Below are 20,976 nucleotides of genomic sequence, written 5' to 3' on the forward strand. Positions count from 1 at the left end.
TTATTTAATTATTTTTAATATTTAATTATTATTTATTTAGCTAGAATTTATTCTTGGAATTCGACTGGAATGGGCAGTACAAACTTGCTTCTTCTCCCTGGAGAGCAAATTATGTTGTCATGTACCTTTATTATTTCCCAAAATGCAATTCTCATCTAATAATAATCATTTTGTCTAAACATCTAGTACTCAGCTAAGTTATAGATAATTTCAAGTTTATATCACCTATAAATAGAATTCATTTTTATATTTCTATGTTTGGTAGTAATTAGCCTCTCAATCTGTAGTAATCTCCTTACATATATGTGGAATGCAACATGTGTTTGAAAGTAGTATTATACCACCAAAATAAAGATGTATGCCTTATCAAATATTTGATAAGCCTAAGCCTTCAGCATATGTTTACTGAGTTCATTTAACTACCAGCTTTGTGCTAATTGGACAATATGAGACATAATGACACACACAAAAAGACATATGAGGGAAAGGGACAAGGAATTCTAATCAGAACTCTTGGTCAGTAATGGTGAAAATCATTTTATTAGACCCCTTTGCTGTCCTTCACTAAGGTTTATGTTCAAGCATTTATCTTAAAGTTTCCCTTTTTAATTAATGTGTCCTTGAACCAAAGTACTGAATAAGACTTGTTTATGGGTAAAACTTAATGAATGACTGATGATGTAGAATAATGATTTAATATTCTAAGTAATACAATGTATTTGATACTTACTTCAGTTATTTTATCCCCAAATTATAAAGCTATACCTATTATGTTGATTAAAACTTGTATAGGAATTATTAAGTGCTGGGCACTGTCCTAAGTGCTTTACAAACATGAGCCCATTTAGTCTTCAGAAAAATTCTGTAACATAAAGTTATTATCATTTCTGTCTTGAAGATGGGGAATTATGACACAGAAAGGATAAGGAGTATACCAGTCACTTACAGTTGAGATGTGAGGTCAGAGCAGGTGATGGTCTGTCTACTGTGGATAGCTTAATATCAAATGAAGAAACAATGACAGTAATACAGTTTCACTGTTTTAAAATTACTTTGCAGTAATTCCAGGGACCTTAATAGAGGCCTTACTGAACCTTTAACAAAATACGCAATTCCTTGTTTTAAAAGCATCATTTCTTCATTAACTATTCTAGTTTTTGTGGCTTATATAGTACTTCTAGAGTATCAGTTATATTACAAAGTTGCTAAGAAATAGAATAGGATAATATTTGAAGTTCCCATTATATACCCATCACCCAATAAATGTTAATTTCTTCATAAAGTAGGTATAAACCTTATCTTTAGTCATTGAGAAATGTTTTATGAACATGTGTAGTTCTCCTCAACTGTCAGAAGATGTCAGTATTAGGATGTTGCCCCCAAAACTTGTCAAATTGTTTTTATGATGTCAAGAATATATAAAATTGAATAGGGCTAGGGGTGTAGCTCATTGGTAACAACACGTGCTCAGCATGTTCAAGGCCTTATGTTCAATCCTTAGCATAGAAAACAAAAGTAGAAAATGGAAAGAAAAATATAACATTGAGGTACTGAGATACCACTTTCTTTGGTAGAACTGTATTTTGGCATTCCCGTAGTTTTCATGATTATAGCATCATCTGTTGACTGCTTGCAAAGATAACACCCAATTTTTGTTAATTGCTTGTTTCCTGAAAATTAGAAGAATTGTTTATATGGTATATTATTGAACCTAACCTCGATCTATAGTTCATTAAGTAGTAAAAATCAATACTCTAGGGGTTTTTGTCACACTTTCACTGAGTGATGATAGAGCCTTCAGCTTTGCTATGTTTTCAGACATATAGATGTCTTCTTTTGCAACTTTATTCTAATACAAGTCAGTGATTAATACCATGTTGAATTATTTATATTTGGTATACTTATCGAAAGAGAGAGAGAGAGAGAGAGAGAGAGAGAGAGAGAGAGAGAGAGATTTAGACCTTCAGTTTTTCTTCTTAGTTGCCAGGAACAATTTAAGGTAATAATTTTGTCAAGTAAACCCCTAATAGTAAGGAAAAACTTTTTCAAGATATTGGTCAGACTATATGACCAAGAAGATAAACTGAATCAAGGTTACTTACTGCATACAAATTAATCATGGTAAAGAGGTATATTAACTATTACATTTCCCATCCAATGTTGTATAGTCATACTCTGGTATGTAAAATTTAATGACCTTGTAGACAAGATAAAGTTACACCTGAGTTTTCAAAGTACTCCAAGAAATCCATTACTTTATTTAATATCTTTTGTAGAAAAGTACTGTTATAGTTTTCAAAGACACCTAACAAAATATGAAAATTTAATTTATTATTGACAATGTTTAAGTAAATAGCTTTTATTTCTTAGAAGAAATTTAATACATGAATTACTAATGCATTTAATGATTGATTTTAAACAGATTGTTAAAAGGCTGTAGACTATGCCCAGATAATTCTAAATATTATTTGGTTTATTGAGATTCCATGTATGTTTTCAAATGTATCTTATTATTGAGATAAAACATTGTAATGACTCTTAAAATATGTAGTAATTTCATAAATACAGCACAATATTTTGTTTAAAGGTTATCCTCAAGGAAAATATTTTATCTATTTTTTGTGATGTCAGTTTTTTACTAGACTAAGGAAAGTAAGTTTGTAAAATAACATAGTTTTCTCTCAGCAAGAGTTTGTGCACAAACTAATTGACTCCTAAGACATTAAGACAAGCTTCAGAGATGAGCTAATCTTGTCTATAAACCAGACCTTTATTGTAATATTTGAATTCAAATGTTATAAAACCAGTAATGCAGACTATAGTAGTTGAATGTAGCTGAATTGAATTATTCAAAATTGTACTTCAGGCTTTTAATATCAAGTCCCATAATTAGGTCTTTTTGTTTGAAGACATTTAAATATGTCCAGGAATGTAAATTTAGCATCTAAGTTTAATTTGAAACAATATTTGTATAACAAGTAATGCATTTCCTGTTTTATAAATTCTTCATGTATCACTCTGAGTTTCTTTCCATTTAAAGTAAACAGTCTTCCATGTTTTATTAGTTACTTTTCTGTAGTAAAATGCCATGATGAAGCAGCTTATAGAAGGAAGAGTTTATTTGGCTTAGGGTTCCAGAGATTAAAGTCCATAATGGCCGGGAAGGCGTGTCAGCAGAGGTGACAGGGGCAAGAAGCCAAGTGCTCCCATCTCCCGGCAGGCACAGGAAGCAGAGAGTAACTGGAAATCTGGCAAGGCTTAAGAACTCTCAAAGCCCATCTCCAGTGGCAAGCTTCCTCCAGTATGGCCACACCTTCTAAGACTCCCTAAACAGTGACAACAACTGGGGACAAAATACCCAAGCACTTGGAACCTATGGAAGACATTCTCACTCAAATTACCACACATAGTTATGTTGAGGTGGTGGTAGAGCATAGCAGAAGGTAGCTAGGTCTTTTAATCCCTCGCTTCATGATTGAGATGATGTATGAGTGAGCTTGGCCTTTCCTTAGTCTCCTGCTTCCTTGATCACACGTATTCCCCTTCTGTATGTAGCTAGTTGCTTCTAGTTTTCTTTTGCACCTCCCCGCCAGTGTCAGCAAGGCTGCACATCATAAAACCTCCCCTAAAATGCCACCAACTGGGGACAAAATGTCCAAACACTTGGAGCCAATGGGGGGGCATTCTCATTCAGATCACCACATTCACTCCCTGACCACCATAGGCTCATGACCATATAAAGTGCAAAATGCATTTAGTCCACTTTCAAAAGTCCCAATAGTTCTGTTCCTCATAAAACCCTCACTAATAAAACGTCTTTTATATTCCTTTGCACTGTATAAATGTGTTCAGACTTCACAGGAGAGAAAAAGTAATGTTTTTCTCACTTATTATGAGGGTTGTGGCTGAGATTCCTATACCAAAAGACAAATTAAGTTTAGTAAACATAACAAATTTAATCCAAGTTTCACGTGACCAAGAGCCATCAGAAATGAAAACCCAAAGATCATGGGGAAATCATATTTACATGCTCTGATGAAAGAAGTAGAAAAATGTGCAGAAACATGGCTGGACAAAATGGGCTATGATCTTGTAGTACTGGGGAAACTCCTCAGGGTCTGTTTGTTCACACCCTTTCCAGTGTCCTTATACGACTCTCATTCTCCCATGTCTCCCACTGAATTGTGGGAAGGAATAAGAAAATAACCATTCTAATGGTTGCTAAACTGTATTCTCTTCATTCTAAGAACCATTTTGTCACATACTCAGATTTTTTTCTATTGAATTTTTTATCTTTCTATCTCCTTGTAAATTTGGAATAGTAGTACATATACAGTTGTTATGAAGATTAAACTGGTTAACATATGTAAGGCACTTCAATACTGCTATGTTGTAAGAAATAGCTGTAAATGCTAGCTTTTTTCCTTATTACTATTTTGTGGTGCTGAAGATTGAACCAGGGTTTCACAAATGCTAGGGAAGCACTGTACCACTGAACTATATCCCTAGATCATAATGTTTTTTTTTTAATTTATTAACTTTTTTTATTTTAATTTTTTTTTACAATTAAAGTTACAGTTTTAACAATATACAAAGTGTTACAGTAATTCAGATTTTTTGGCATAATGATTACAGATTTGATAAATACATTTTATATCTCATAATAGCGATGAAGATTATACAAAAGCTATTACAACAATTATGAGAATAAATTCACGAGTGTATTGCCTGCATGTATGTGAATGCAACCCGTGTCATTTAATGCCGCGGAGGCCAGAAGAGGGCTTCGGAGTCCCCTGGAACTGGAGTTAAGGACGGTTCGTAGCCACCATGTGGGTGCTGGGAATCAAACCCGGGTCCTCTGCAAGAGCAGTCAGTGCTCTTAACCGCTGAGCCATCTCGACAGCCCCGATCATAATGTTTTAATAGTAGCTACTAAGTATACTGAGATTACAGATAAGGTTAGAGATAATAAGAACCCAGGATAGGGTGGTATTCTAAGAATTCTGAGGAGGTAAGTCTAAGAGAGATTGCAGAAGAGTTGACTTGAAGACCCATTGAATGTAGTGAATTAAGAAAAGGAAACTCTCGGCCTGGCCTGGTGGCGCACGCTTTTAATCCCAGCACTTGGGAGGCAGAGGAGGGCGGATCTCTGTGAGTTCAAGGCCAGCCTGGTCTTCGTAGAGAGTTCTAGAATGGCTGGGGCTACAGGGAGACCCTGTCTCAAGACAAAAAAAAAAAAAAAAAGAAAGAAAAGAAAAAGAAACTCGCACCCGCATGGAGGCTAACAGCTGTCCTTAAATCCAGTTCCAGGGGACCTCTTGCCCTCTTCTGACCTCCGTGGGCATTGCACAATGTGGGTGCACTTACATTTATGCACACAGAACACTCATATACATAAAATAAGATTTTTAAAAATTTTTAAAAATTTAAAAAAAGAAGGCTCTAAGAGAACCCTCATATCATAAACCTGAAAAGATGAAATAAAGCAGTAAGAGGGAAATGCTGTTGGAGATGCTTGCAGTACCTAGAGTAATGTCTTGCACACAACAATGAATGTGTAAGTAGTAGAACTATTTAAAGTGGCTATATCCTTAAGTTTAATATCAAATGATGTAATGAAAGTACTGGCATATTAATGAATATCACATATAACTTATAAGTAGAGAAGTCACATGTTCAAGGAAAAATAAGGTATGCGTTTTAAATATTTTTCAGTATAAATCATCAAGGAAGAGTTCAAGTGGCAATGAAAATGATGAGGTGAGACAACAGGTGATGTTAATTATTTGAAATATTCGCTTTCATAATTAGTTGGCTCAATAAGAGTTAAATGCAGCCCAGCTGCCAATTTCTTTGTTACTGATTTAAAGCTTGAATTTTCTCCAACAATATAAATTTGTGAGCATTACCATACAATTATAAATTTTTTCATGCCATTTCCATATATTCTCTAGAACACTATTTCTTTATAAAAGATTTATTTATATTCTATGTGCATGAGTGTCTTGTCTATATGTATGTATGTTCACCATGTGCATTCAGTGCCTGCAGAGGCCAGAAGAGGGTATCTGATACCCTGAAGCTGTAGTTACAAATCATTTGTAAAGGGCCACGTGGGTCCTGGGAACCAAACGTGGGTCTTTGCAAGAGCAGCTGGTCCTTAACTGCTCAGCTATCTTTCCAGCCTCTGACTCAACATCTTATCTGTAAGACCTAGTGATTTGCTTGCTTGTTTATTTTGGGATACTGAAATCTGAAATATTTTACATATATCTACCACCTTCTTTTCCACCTTTGCTGCCTTGGCACAAACCTTTATTGTTTGTTGTCTGGATTACTGCAGACAACAGTACTGCAGTACTGTTGGAGGCCCGAAGTTGATGTCCAGTGTCTTCCTCAGTTGCGCTTCACTGAGTTTTTTGAGACAGGGTCTCTTACTGTATTTCGAGCTCTTTGATTCATCTATGCTGATTGACCAGTAAGCTCCAGGGATCCACCTCTCTGCCCTCCCAGTGCTGGGATTACAGACACATGCTATTGCGCCTATCTTTGTACATAGGGAACCGAACACAGTTGTCATGCTTGCTTGGCAGGCATTTTAACAACTAAGCCATCTCCGTAGCCCTTCTTCCTTTCTTTAATCCATTATCATCACTATACTCAGAATGACTGTCTGAGAGGACACAAACAAGTTAAACCAACTTCTTTGTTCGGAAATCTTCCGTTTCTTCCCATAACTCAAAAAGTAAATTTGTGGTTCTTTTTAATCAGGACCCTTGTAACTGCATCAGGTGAAATTCACACCTTGCCCTCCTTTCACCTTCTTCACCATCTAAGAATACAGAGCTGCTTAACAGTTTTCTCTTTACACTCATCCTTTCATTTCTTGCTACTGCATTTTTGTTGTTTTTAATCTTAGAATGTTGTTTCTTTCCATCATTTCCTAGCAAATGCCCAGTTTTTTGGAGGGTGTGTAAGTATGATTATTGAATATTTAGATTCCTTTATGTCAATAGCCAGAAGTAGTATTGTTGGGTCATATGATAATTATATTTTTAGGGTTTTTAGCAATATTTTTACTGATTTTTGGTGTATTTCATAAAATATATTTTACTCATATTTAGACCTTCTCCCTTATCTGCACACCCCATGCCTCCCCCACTGGATTTCATGCATTCTTTAATATATGTTATATATGCTATTGAGATTTTTGTTGTTGTTTTTGTTTTCATTTCTTTTTAATGAGACAGAGCCTCACTATGTTGTGTGGACTGGGCCCGAATTGTTGGACTAAAGGAATCTTCCTGACTCAGCCACCTGAACATCTAGGCTTATAATTCTGTTGCATCACTGCACCTGACTTTCACAGAGTTTTTACTTTCTTTGAAAATTTGTGCTTTTTCCCTCCCCTGTAATCTCCTTCCGATTCCTAGTATGCCATGCATAGACTGAGAATGTTTTATTACCTATACACATGAATCTATCTTTCCCCTAAACTGAGAGATTCTTTAAGGATGCTATTTTACCGAATTTCAATATTCTCAGTGTCTAGAACAATATCTGCCACCGAGTACCTATCAGCATTCATTTGTTGAATGAATCCATGTTGTATTGGCTATATATATTCCAGGATAAATGTCAAGATTTTTGCATTTAGTGGACAGTAGAATAGTCATTCAAAAATTATGGGCCATTTAATGTTTTTTTTCATCTAAATTTTTTGTAACTCCTTCCATGCTTAAACCAATACACATATTCTTCCAAATAAATTTTCTTATTTGCAGTAATGGAACTTTTGCAAACCTTCATTGACGTGTCTCAGATAGCAATACAACTTAGCTATTGTGCATAGACTGTAATTCTCAATCTTTAAAATACTTTTGAATCACTAGAGGATCTTACATGCATTCTGATTCGTTATTAGCTGCCAAAGGTGCTAGATTGGACGTTCCCAATTCCTCCTTTCATGGTTGATCAAAACAATCTTCAGTTTCCCTTTTGTATGCTAAATTCATCATTGTGTATTTTAATTTCATATTCTATGTTTTTATTTTTGTATTTTAGCAAGACAGTGATAATGCTCATATGTCACCACAGTCTCCAGTATCATCTGAGGTACAAGTTCTGTTTCTATATGTTTTGTATGTTTTCTGTACTCTACATAGGGCTCTTTTTGTCTCTCCTCTCAAACGTCATTTTTTCATATTATTTTTTACAAAGCAATTTATTCACTCCTATTTTGAAATCTATCATTGATTAGTTTGTACAAATCGTTCATTTGTAAAAAAAAAATTAAGTATCCCATTTCTTTGTGTAAATATTCCTAGTTTATCTAACTTGTGGTTTTCAGTGTAAGAATCCAGATAACAGAAAATAAGTCAGTTTATGAAACATATGCTTTTGAATTCATGTATATTTTAAATAAATGACGAATTTTAACAATAACTTTGAAATTTTAATTGAAATAATTGCCCTCCAGCATTGTGCAATGGCCTTTGGTTTTTCTTATAACCAATTAGGTCTGAAAACAATGCAAGAGAAACGTCCTTTTTCCACGAGAAACAATCCTGAAGTGGGTTGTTCCTATCGACAGGAGGTTACACATTTCCTCATATCTTAGATCTAAGGGACAGAGAGGGCGTGGTACCTGAAATTCATAATTTCTAAAACCTTGATCAAATACTCTGGTGATTTTAATGACTGAATTTTCTAGCATAGCTTAATCTATTGTGTTATCAAAAAATTTTAAGTTTAATACATTCTAAATAGTATCTGTTCTACTTCAGAATGCCTTATTATATTATAAAGTGTACGTGCATTAGTAAATAAATGATTCTTCACTTGTTCGATGAATTCAGGAATTAAAATGCTTGAATGACCTGAATTCACTGTATGAATTTGACTTTGCAGGTAGTATTTCATTTCATGTAAGTGGTTTTTAGTTTTTTAGAAAGCAAGGATTTTATCTATATTACTTTGGGTGATTTGCATTATAAAACTTTTCTATGTTCTTGAACATCAGATTTATAAGCATATATTTAAATTATACACAAGGTAAAATTATATACATGGTTTTGTAATATAATTTAAATTAGGATTTAATTTTTATTTTTTAAAAATTTTTTGGATGTTTTTATGGTATGAAAAATGTAAACATAGAAATGATTTTTACTTATTTGACTAGTTGGTTTAAGATTTTATGCCCACAAGAAAGAGCATTAGTGTCAATTTTCTCAGATAAGTTAATATTGCTTGTATAGGATATTTTTTGCTTGTATTTGGAGAAGTGAGCTTTTTTCCAGGAATTCAAAACAATTTAACCAAAATAATGGAGACAAAATGTAAAGCTGTGGATGGAGAGGATAATGAACATGTGACTTCACAGCACTACTAGCATTCAGCTTGAGCTGCGCAGCATGTCAGTGTACAGAAGATTCAGATACTCTGCACAATTCTGACCTCTTCAATTTAATGTGAAAAGAAAATGGCAAAACCAGCTAGTGTACCACTTTAACAAAGTGCTTGTATTTTGTCCGAACATAATTGTAGTCCTATGTTCATGTGTCACCTTTATCATTTTATAGCTGAAGAGACTGGTAACTTTTACAAAGAGCCTAGTCAATAAATGTCAAAGAACTAACTAAAGCCTTGGCCTTACATACTTCTCAGAGTTGTCTCTCAGATTAATAAGATCTGTCAAGATTACTCATTTTATCCTTTAGCAATTTTTGTGTACTTTCATTTAATTATCTCATTTAATCTTTACAACAAGCTCATTTGAATGGTGAGAAATTGATCACAGGAAAATTAAATGTCTGATATGTTTATCATATATATACATATATATGTACATACATATATATTTCCATAGCACACAGTGGTATGCAAAGGCATTTTGAAATAATGTGTATTCAGATGAAAGAAATAATAATTTATCATCATCTATTATTCTGAAATCCATGTTAATATAAATATGTGGATTGTCCTCAAATTCTTCCGTGCCAAGTATCAGTTCAACAGTAGATATGTATATGTTACTTAATCCACACATCTTTTTTTAAAACCTTATTTATTATTATTTTTTTATGTGTATGTGTGTATTACCTGCATGTAGCTAAGTGCACTCATGTCATGCAATCCCCGCAGAGGACAGAAGAGGCTTTCGGATCCCCTGGAACTGGAGTTACAGGCAGTTGTTAGCTGTCCTGTGGGTGCTGGGATTCGAACCCTGGTCTTCTGCAAGAACAACCGGTGTTCCTAACTGCTGAGCCGTCTCTCCAGCACCCAATCCACACATCTTTTCATTAAACTGTCCGTCATTATTTTGGAGACTGTAACCTTGTTCTTCTTTCAAAAACTATGTATTTATTACACTTTGGTAATAATCTTCATTTTTGTTTTTCATTCTATAAGAAAATTATTTAGGGGGTGGAGAGATGGCTCAGCAGTTAACAGCAGTCTCTTGCAGAGGACCGGGGTTCATTTACCAGCACCCACATGATGGCTAATACCCATCAGTGACTCCAGTTCCAGGGGATCCAAAGTCCTCTTCTTGGCTCCATGGGCATTGCATGCATGGGTGTACTTACACGCAGGCAAACCACTCATACACACAAAAAAGAAAAAGAAAAAAGAGGTATTTGGGTCCTGCAAGATGGCTCAGTGGGTAAATGTACTTGCTGCCAAGCTGCCAGTCGAAGTTCAGTCACTGAGACCCTGTATGGTGGAAGGAACTGATTCTCTGACGTTGTCCTCTGTGTGTATCACACACACACACACACACACACACACACATACACACATGCAATTTATTAAAATTGTATTGCCAGGCAAATTTGTGACATGTATCCTTTTTAAAATGCAATAACCATGAGAAAATAAATTCGTGTCAAAATTGGAATAGATATCAATAAGAACCTTGAATACTTTGAAATACCAACAGTTTCATTTTGTTCATAGGAATATGACAGAACTGATGGCTTTTCACATGGTCCCTTTGGCTTGAAGCCTAGATCAGGTAAATATAAAGTCTTTAAATAAAATTTGATGTCTATATTTCAACTAGAGTGTCCAAAATTAAATGGGATTGAATCCATAATTTTAAGTGCGCGTAGATTCTTTCCCCTCTCCTAAAAATAATATTCTCTTGGCCTTATTTGCCTTTCCAAATCCCATCCTCATATCTTTCTTCCTCTTTACCTTCAAACTCCTGAAACCTCAGCTTTTTGTCATAGATATATGGCAGTCTTATTTCTACACTGTTGTGATTTCTGTTACAATGACCACTCTGCCAGCAGACTGTTTTGAAATTATAGCACTCCATTATATTATGGGTTTAAAAAGCGATCTTTTCGTGTTTGGCAAGTCCAAAAGGAAATGGATCCATTTTACTTGGCAGGGTATTGATTATAGTTTTTAATCCTGAATAACTATATTGACCTTCAAGAATAATTTCCTCTTTTTCTTTAAGCTGGAAGGCTGACATGTTCAATGATCAGGTTTAACCTGGGTCATAAGTTTCTAATAACATACATTTAAATAAGAACATGTGTAGAGAGTAGGAAAAAAATTGCACTTGTGTTCCCTGTTGCTTTTCATTTATGTAGATAGAGCTCATATATACATGGAAATATATTTGGAAAGCATCATTAATAATGCCTTTTGAAATTCTGTACTGATTCTTTTCATCATGCCTCTTTCTCTGTCAACGGATGTTCCTTTTATTAGCTTTATAACAAGATAAGAAATTTCTGTTTTTATAAAGCTTTTAGTCGCTCATCTCGTCAAGAGTATGGGGCAGCAGATCCAGGGTTTACAATGAGAAGAAAGATGGAACATTTACGGGAAGAGCGAGAGCAAATTCGACAACTTCGCAATGTAAGTCCAATTGACATTCCAATTCAACTTTATAGAAGTGGATTAAACTTGGAAAATTTATAAGGTCCAAGAATTTTATATTCAGTGCTCTTTCAAACTTTTGGATGATATTCTTCGTCATATGTAATATATACCTTATATCTAAATGGAATATCTGTGATTTATACCTATTTCTTTACAGAATCTTGAATCCAGATTAAAAGTAATTTTGCCTGATGACATTGGAGCTGCCCTTATGGATGGGGTTGTTCTTTGCCATTTGGCCAATCATATAAGGCCACGCTCTGTAGCTAGTATTCATGTGCCATCACCTGCAGTGGTAAGTTTTCTCTACATATTATTAGTTCTCCAAAGGAAGATACAACTTTTAAAAAACTGTCCTTAAATAGTATACCTCAGTAAATATACTTTTCAGTTTTAAATGAGTTATTTATAAAAATACTTGATAAGGTGGCTGGAGTGGTGGCTCAGTGGTTAAGAGCACTGACTGCTCTTGCAGAAGACCCGGGTTTGGTTCCCAGCACCCACACGGCGTGTATTAACCCTCCTTAACTCCAGTTCCAGGGGAATCCCAAGCCCTCTTCTGACCTGTGCGGCATTGCACTACATGGGTGCACTCACATACGTGCAGGCAATACACTCATACACATAAAGTAAAAATAATAAATTATTTTTTAAAAAACCTGATAAATGTCTTTCCCTCTTACTTTACAGCCCAAACTGAGCATGGCAAAATGTCGAAGAAATGTTGAAAATTTTCTTGATGCTTGCAAAAAGTTGGGTGTTTCACAGGTAATTGTCTGACAAAATGTTCATTCAGCGATTAATTTGTTACATGTAAATTAGAGTGATCTTCACAGTAGCAATGAATAGTGATTCCTGAACATGAAAATAAGTAGCTTCCCTTGGTCTCTTCTACCATGCTCTAATGCGTAGTTGCAGCAGTCATATAATAAGTCTTTCAAACTTGTTTTAAAGTCATTTATAAAGCATCTACCTCTATGGGAAACTTTGCTGATTCTAGACATCTGTGACTAAAGATAGTTTAGTAGTGATACTGTAGCTTGATTGTGATATAGCTGCTGTTATTTTTTTTTCCTCTGCTGGAGGACATGTAAACCTTTTGTTCTTGTTTGTGTTTTTGGTCATGCCAGGAATTGAATGTAGAGACTCATATATGCTAGGCAGGCATTTTACTGCTGAGATATACTCTGAGCCCTATTTCATAAACCCATGAATAGATTCTGATTTGAAAATTTGTATTAGTGTAAAAACATTTGAAACTTTATTAAAATTGTCAAAATTTTAGTACTATGAAATGATAACATCTGCAATGGAAAAATGAAATGGATACGAACTGGCTTGTATTTCACATAGTGATTGCAGTATTATAAATTTAAAGCAGTTCTGTAAATACATAACAAAAATGTATAATAAAAATATTACTATTTTTGAAGACATATAAATCAAACCTTAATATGTCTGTTGAGAAACTGATATTCCTAGCAGATCCCAATTACTTTGAGTAAAGCTCTCTTTTGAATGATGGCACCATAAGTTAATCTTTTAAAAAGACTTATTAGAACTTATTTTTATTAGAGTGTATGAGTATTCTGCTTGCATGAATGTAAGTGCACCATGTGTATGCAGGGCCTGCGAAGGCCAGAAAAAAGTGTCAGATTCCCTGGAACTGGAGTTATGCACAGTTGTTAGCTGTCGTGTGGGTGCTGGGAACTGAAATCAGGTTCTCTGCAAGAGTACACACTAAGCATTCTCTCCAGCCCCCCTTAGCTGATCTTTACATCCTACTTTCTCTTCTTTCCTTAATTGAATGGACATAATTTAATATATAAAAAAGCAGTGAATTAATTTGTTGTTTGGTAACTGCATGCTATTTTCTTATTTGTGATGCATATATGATACACTAATACATTAATTCTCAAATAAATTAATTTTATTTATTTATAACTTTCTAACTTCTTGAGAAAAAAAATTGAAAATTTTCCCAACTATAATTATATATATGTGTGTGTATATATATCGATATGAATGATTATATACAGTCTCTTCGTCATTTTTGTTTTAGGATTGTTATCTTCAGTTTCAGTGTGTTTTATCCTGAATTGTGAAGCAGTAATATACTTTATTTTATTATGTAATTCTTTTTGTTCTAGGATATTTTCTATTTTTAGCAGCTTTATTGAGGTATCAATGACCTATGACAAAATGCACATACATAAATGTATAAAATTTGATGCTTTTTTGTATTTCTTAAGTTCTAACCTTGGGCTTAATTTCTGCAAGGAAGCAATCTACTCTACTCCTGAGCCACATCTCCAGTACTAATATGTTCTCATATATGCATACACCATGAAATCATCACCACAATCAAAATAATGAATGTTGTTAGTTCCCAAAGTCTCCTCATGCCCTTTTGCAATCCTTCCTTCCCAGGAAAACCAGGAATCTGCTTTCCATCATTATGAACTCTTTCGTATTTTCTAGAATTTTACACAAATGCAAAGATACAATCTCTTTGAGCCACTCCCATTTTCAATTAATATAATTATTTTGAGGTTTGATGCAATCATTTGCAGTAAAAGTTTATTTGATGAAGTCCAGTTTACTCCCACCCCTTTATTTCTGTTACTTGCAGTTTTCATGTTGTGTCTTGAAAGAACATTGTCTAATGCAAGGTCATGACTATTTATTTACACCTATATGTTCTTCTAATAGTTGATTATTCATTATTCAATAATTTTTGAGACACATTTGTATGTCTCACTGTGTAGTCCTGACTTGACTGGAACTCACTGTGTAGACCAAGATGGCCTGGAACTCATAGAGCCTTTCCTGCATCTGCCTCCCGAATGCTGGGATTAAGGGCTTTTGCTATCATGCCTGACATAAAGTTTATTTTTATCTATGTGTATAATTTTTAAAATTTTAGTTTTGTGCATGTTGTGAAGTAGGGTTACAAATTCATTCCCCTGAACATCAGTATCTAGTTTTTCTTTTAGCAGTTGTTGATAAGATTCATCTATCACTAAATTGTCTTGACACTCTTGTTAAAAATTAATTGACTAAAAATGGAAAGTTTCATTTCTGAAATTGAATTTCTGAAATTTCATTTCAATTTTTCAGTTGTTTTTTTAAGGGCCACTTGAGATAGGGCCTCTCTATGTAGCCTCACATGGCCTAGAACTCTCTAGTTGACCATTGAAAGCTGGCTTCTATCTCAGAATGATCTTCCTGCCGCTGCCTCCTAAATGCTAGGATTAAAGATATGCACCATGAGTCCCAGTCTCACTCTCTTTGTTTCTGCATGGCAGTATTGATCTCTCTTACTGTAGCTTGATGGTACATTTTGAAGACAGGGTAAATGTTCCAGCTTTATTCATCTGAAGATTGTTTCGACTGTAGTGATTCCCTTGCATGTCCATATCAATTTTAGTATTAGCTTGTTAATTTCTGCAAGATAGCCAGTGTAAATTTTGTTACAGATTACATTGGGTTTACAGAATAATTTGGGGAATATTGTTTTCTTTAAAATATTCAGTTTTCAGTTCCAGGAACATGTATTCCACTTACTGATGACACCTTTAAAAATTAATGTAAATGGTAACTGTTTTTAATATGTCTCTTACATCTTTGATTAAACTAATTTATTAGTATTTTATTCTTCTGTAAAGAAAATTATCTTCTTAACTTGACTTCCAGACTTTTTTTTACTGCTTTTTATTGAGTTACAGTTGATTTTTAAATGTGGCCATCTTGTAGATTTCAGTTCTAATAGTTGTGTTGTATGATTTAAGATTTTCTCTGTTTCAAAGTCTCCTTGTCTGTATGTAAGAGGTAGTTTTACAATCTAGGTGTACTATTTTGAATTTGCATTTTTTTTGTTTCTTATTGCTTTATTTTCTTCATTGGACTCTGTCATATAATGTTGATGATTGGTGGTGCCTCTGGACAACTTGTCTTCTCTTAATCTTTTAGCTTCTGGGATGACATCAGTGTAGTTTCTTGATAGATGGTCTGTTATTAATTTGATAAATTTCCCCAAGTTACTTCTAAATTTATTTTTATTTTTTATTATTTTCATTCTAGTATATGAGTGTATTGCCTGCATATGTGTAAGTGCACCCATATCATGCAGTGCCCTTGGAGGTCAGAAGAAAGTGGGGTATTCAGCTAGAACTGGAGTTATGGATGATAGTTAGCTGCCATGTAGGTGCTAGGAATTGTACCTGGGTCCTCTGCAAGAGCAGCCAGTGCTCTTATCCATTGAGCATTCTCTCCAGGCCCCTAAGTTACTATTTTACAAGTATCCGGTATTTTGTAGATTTGTATGAAAGCCTGTTTTTTTTTTCTGTATTCCTGTGCATTTCATCTTTATCAAAGGCCATTTTTGTGTGTATCTGTGGATCTATTTTTTAATTCTTTGTTTTGATCCTTTAACCGCTTTCTCTCCGTGTTTGCATTGGTGAATCACTGTTTTGCTTACTAGAGTTTGAAACCACACAATATTAGCTATTCTGGGTCCTTTGCATTTCCATATAAATTTAGAATAGTGTATTAACTTATGTAGAAAAAGAAAACCTGATTCAATTGTTATAAAAATTTTTTGAATTTATAGAACATTGTTAGAATTATATCTCAACAATATTGCATCTTCTCTTCTATGAACAAAGTCTATTTTTCCCGGGTCTTCTTTAATTTCTTTGGCAATGTTCTCACTATATAGATCTTTCCATATTTTTCTTTAAAATTTGTATTTTCATGGTGTACTAATGTTTTTTTAACTTTTTAAAACATTTTATTATTTTTATTTTATGTGTATGTGTGTATTGCCTGCATGTAGGTAAGTGCACCCGAGTCATAATGCCCGTGGAGGTCAGAAGAGGCTGTCAGATCCCTGGGACTGGAGTTACAGACAGTTGTTAGCTGCCATGTGGGGGCTTTGATTTGAACCCAGGTCTTCTGCAAGAACAATCAGTGTTCTTAACTGCTGAGCCATCTCTCCAGCCCCTGATGCTTATTTTTAATATCTCCTTTGTTTCCAATATATACTCATTTGTATTTTACAATGCTGCTAAATTTACTTCTTGCTTTTTTATAGGTTTCATAGAAATTTCTGAATAGATATTCATGTTTTCTATGAGCAGAAATAGCCTTTCTTCCTTTGTGATCTTATTTTTTATAAAAATAGAGGTCTGTTTTAATACAGGTACTTTAGTATAGGTTGAAGAGAAAGAGAATGACTCAGAGAAAGTAAGACATAGTTAAGAGCATGGGTGTGGGCTTATCAAAGAAGGATCACGGAAAGAGACAGACACATGAGAAAGTCACCTGCAACCAATTTTGTTTACTGTTTTCATGCTTAATTGTGATCACCCAGTACAGTCTTGAGAAAGAGTGACCAGAGTAGGCAGGCTTGTCTTTTTCCTATTTTTTAAAAGAAAATTTCAGCCTTCCACCTTTAAGTTGGATTTATCTGTGTGTTTTTTGTTAGTTTGTTTGTTTTGTTGGGGTGGTGGTTGCTCATAGGCCTGCAAAGTGCTGGGACTAAAGGCATGTGCCACCATTCCTAGCTGGCTGTGAGTTTTTAATAGATGAACTATATCAACTGAGGGGGTCATCTATTAGTAGTTTCCTTACATTCTTATCAGGAATAGATGTTGGATTTCATTAAATGATCTTTTTGTATCAGTTGGTGTGATCATTATGGTTTTTTTTTTCTAGTTTCTAAACCTTATAAATCATATTAATTGATTTTTCTAGATATTGAATCAATCCTGAGTTCCTGGGGAAAACTGTAACTGATCACAATGGATTTTGTTGTTATTGTTTAAATGTTGTTGAATTCCGTTTGTTTAACTTTTGTTTAGATTTTTTTTTACATTTACCTTTATGAGCAAGTTTGTTTTAAGTTTTCCTTTTAACGTCAGTCTGTTAGGCAGTGCTGATCTGTCCACAGAATGTGTATCCCTTCCTTTTTGCTTTTCACAAATACCTGGACAGAATCTATGTCACTCTCTTTAAAATATTTCTCCAAATTTATTAACAGCCCAATTAGGTCAGAGGTTTCTTTCTCAGATTTTAAACAACTAATTTTTAAGCAGATACAGTGCTATTCTATATATCTCTGAGTTGGTACGTTGTATCTTTTAAAAATTTGCTAATTTCTTTAAATTTGTTATATTGCTATAGCATTATTTATAATACCACTTTTTTCTTAGTATTTGTAGAATGTCATATTGTGTTGTCTCTGCTATTATTCATGATTATGATAAGCCAGAGGCTTATGTAATTAAAAAGCTGGTTTCATTGACTTTGTTTGTTTGTTTTTTGCTTTGTTTTCTTCTCGGATCATTGTTTGCTTTTTACTGTTTTAATTGGTTTAATTTGCTCTATTTTACTTTCTAAGGCGGGAGCTTCATTCTTTTTTAATATAAACTTCAGTGCTTATTTGAGTGTGTACAATGCTAGAAGAGGACAGACTGTATCAGTTGAAATGGAGATGAGAAAGTAGATTTTGAGACCTCTTTAGGTATATCCTCAGTGATATAAAAAGAAAGAGAAAGTTGTTAAGCTCCCTATCTTTGTGTAAGTGGAGTTTGACTAGTGTATTATTGACTGAGATATAAGCACCAAAAAGGGAAGCTTGTTTCTTGATGTAATTCCGTTGTGTACATGTTGATTTTGATATCTTTTGGACCATATTTGGTTATGGGTCACTGACAATGGCTTGATATGTGTTCTTTGGAAATAAAGATTACTAAATCCATCATGATGGAAGAAATAATGAAAATTGTGGGATAGAACACCAAAGAGCGATGTAGTAGAAAAAAGTGAAGATGGAATTCTTGGACATATTTAGAATTTAGAGCAAAATCCTTGGGGACTAATGAAATTCAAAGCACAGTTGCTGTAGGAATGTTGAAGAACTAAATAGATTGATATCATAGAAGACAAAAGAGGGGTAAAGTTTCAAGAAAAGCATTATTAAAGGGTTGACAGGACAGAGCAGTCAAGTAGCCATGTGCATCATTTGATATATGGGAAGGTGTTGGTAATTTTGACCAGAGCAAATTCTTTGGACAGATGCATTAGAGGAAGCTGTAAGATTAAGTAGAGATTAAGCAATGGTGACAATATCCTTTACAAATGGTTTCTGAGTAGAGAGAGGGGTTCAGGTGTAAACTCATAGCATTAGAGACCAAGCTAATCTCTACAACCATTTTCTTAGTGTTTAGATATTTAGAAGAGAAAATGTAGAATTAATGTATTATTTTATTTTAATAAAAAGGATGTTTTAAAAGATCTTATTCTGAATTGAATTTTACCCTACTACTAAAAAATTAACACTCAAATATCTTTATCTCATTCTCCAGGAAAGACTCTGTTTACCTCACCATATTTTGGAAGAACGAGGTCTTGTGAAAGTTGGTGTCACAGTCCAGGCACTCCTTGAATTACCTACTACCAAGGCATCTCAGCTTTCTATGGCTTGATATGACATTTTTAAAGATCATAACTGTACAATTTCATTTATTTTAAGTGATTTCAAATATTTTCAAATCATGAATAAGAATGTTCAGTAAAAAAAATAGCTGGCCTTAGATTTATCTTTAAAAAAAATTTACATTAAGACATCAAATGTAAACTCTGAATTGCCCAGGCAATTTCTTGGAGAAAAATTGGATTAGTTTAATGAGTTTTTAATAAATTCAAATGTTCTTTTTAGTAAGTCAGTAAATAACCTTAAGTGATTTTTAAAACTCAGATTGATCATAAATTTAAAACATCATTTCAATCTTAAAATTACATTAAGTTTAATTTTTTACATCATTGTATACAAGTAAAAGTGATTGTTTTTAGCAAAACAATTCTATATTTGAGTTATTTCCTATACTTCTGTTTTATACATAATTTCTTCAATATTCTGTCTTTGTTTCCTAGAAAAAAAAATGAGTAGATATAAACAAAGCCCTGCCATTATATTCAATTCTTTTAGTATTATTGGTTGGTGCCAAAATGTTTTCAGTTATACTGTAGATTGTTTACATGTGAAGTGCCTGTGTGATTGATGAATCTATATAGTATTAAGCATTTTTGCAATTTCTTTTTTATGTTTTAATAGAATCAATGCAATTTTAAAATATTTTAGTAGGTTTTCTACAATCAGTAATAGGTGAGGATTTAAATGTGCCTCACTTTTGTGGTTCTTAGTTAATCCATTGCAGTTTCCTTAAATTGGTTATTTCATGTTGTCAAAAATGTTAATATGCTTAATTTATGCTATTTAACTTTGCAAAACATAATCATCTTTTAAAATGTATTATTTGAAGAATATTTTATTTCTGTATTGAAAGTGTTATACTAAGCAGTAAGACTTTGGAGAGCTAGTGAAGTACTAATTGTCAAGGACATTTTGATAAAACTGCCAAAGTTTGGGTTTGTATCTTGACTTTCGGGAACATTCAGTACATCACTGCTGCCTTTAGCTATAATCAGAAAGCAGCAATTGAGAAGTAAGTTCTTATTCAAAGTCTGGCTATTTGTGGATCATATATACATTATGCTCCTCAATTAACTTGATGTTGGAATAAATCCAGTCTGTTCCATAAATATTTTCATGAGATAGTATGTCCATAAAGTCCTTGTTTGATTCAGAGATGGATACATTTATGGTGATTGTAGTGAATGTAGGAATTTTTCCAAAAGTCTAATGAATAATCCACTTTCCTATAGAAGAACATTAATAATCATTTTTGTAGTAGTCATACAAGTATAATTTCTTAAATATGTGATCATTTGCACTTGTTACCTCTGAATATGGATGCAACTTTTAAAAAAAATGTTGGCCTGGATATTTCAATGGGCATTTATAAAATGTATAATGTCTTGTGCCAAATGGTATAATAAGGATTGGTTTAGGAAGGACTCCACACTGTTGATCAGCTGACATGAAGCCATGCAATTGAATTTTGTCTTTAGAAAATAGATGTAATTTTACATGCCCCAAGAGTCAAATTGTAGCTATCAGAGTTAAAGTTTCCTATGACTATAAAGTTTAATAATTAAATTATAAAT

At 33.6% G+C, this 20,976-nt stretch overlaps 1 protein-coding gene and 1 non-coding gene across 2 annotated transcripts in view; both read left to right on the forward strand.

Moving 5' to 3' along the window:
* Positions 1-20,970, forward strand: part of Lrch2 (leucine rich repeats and calponin homology domain containing 2) — a 98,967-nt gene extending 77,997 nt beyond the window's left edge. Inside the window, exons 17-23 of the mRNA XM_017800240.2 lie at positions 5,719-5,775; positions 8,068-8,118; positions 10,963-11,020; positions 11,768-11,880; positions 12,062-12,199; positions 12,595-12,672; positions 19,275-20,970. Coding sequence (XP_017655729.1) covers positions 5,719-5,775; positions 8,068-8,118; positions 10,963-11,020; positions 11,768-11,880; positions 12,062-12,199; positions 12,595-12,672; positions 19,275-19,394 — 615 coding nt within the window. The 3' untranslated portion in view covers positions 19,395-20,970. The remainder of the gene's footprint in view (positions 1-5,718; positions 5,776-8,067; positions 8,119-10,962; positions 11,021-11,767; positions 11,881-12,061; positions 12,200-12,594; positions 12,673-19,274) is intronic.
* LOC115071798 lies at positions 8,480-8,608 on the forward strand. The gene has a single exon (XR_003850875.1). It is a non-coding gene; the product is annotated as a small nucleolar RNA SNORA35 (small nucleolar RNA).
* Positions 20,971-20,976: the final 6 nt, after the last annotated feature.

This window comes from Nannospalax galili, unplaced genomic scaffold, assembly GCF_000622305.1.
Source record: "Nannospalax galili isolate Female #2095 unplaced genomic scaffold, S.galili_v1.0 scaffold641, whole genome shotgun sequence".
NCBI lineage: Eukaryota > Metazoa > Chordata > Mammalia > Rodentia > Spalacidae > Nannospalax > Nannospalax galili.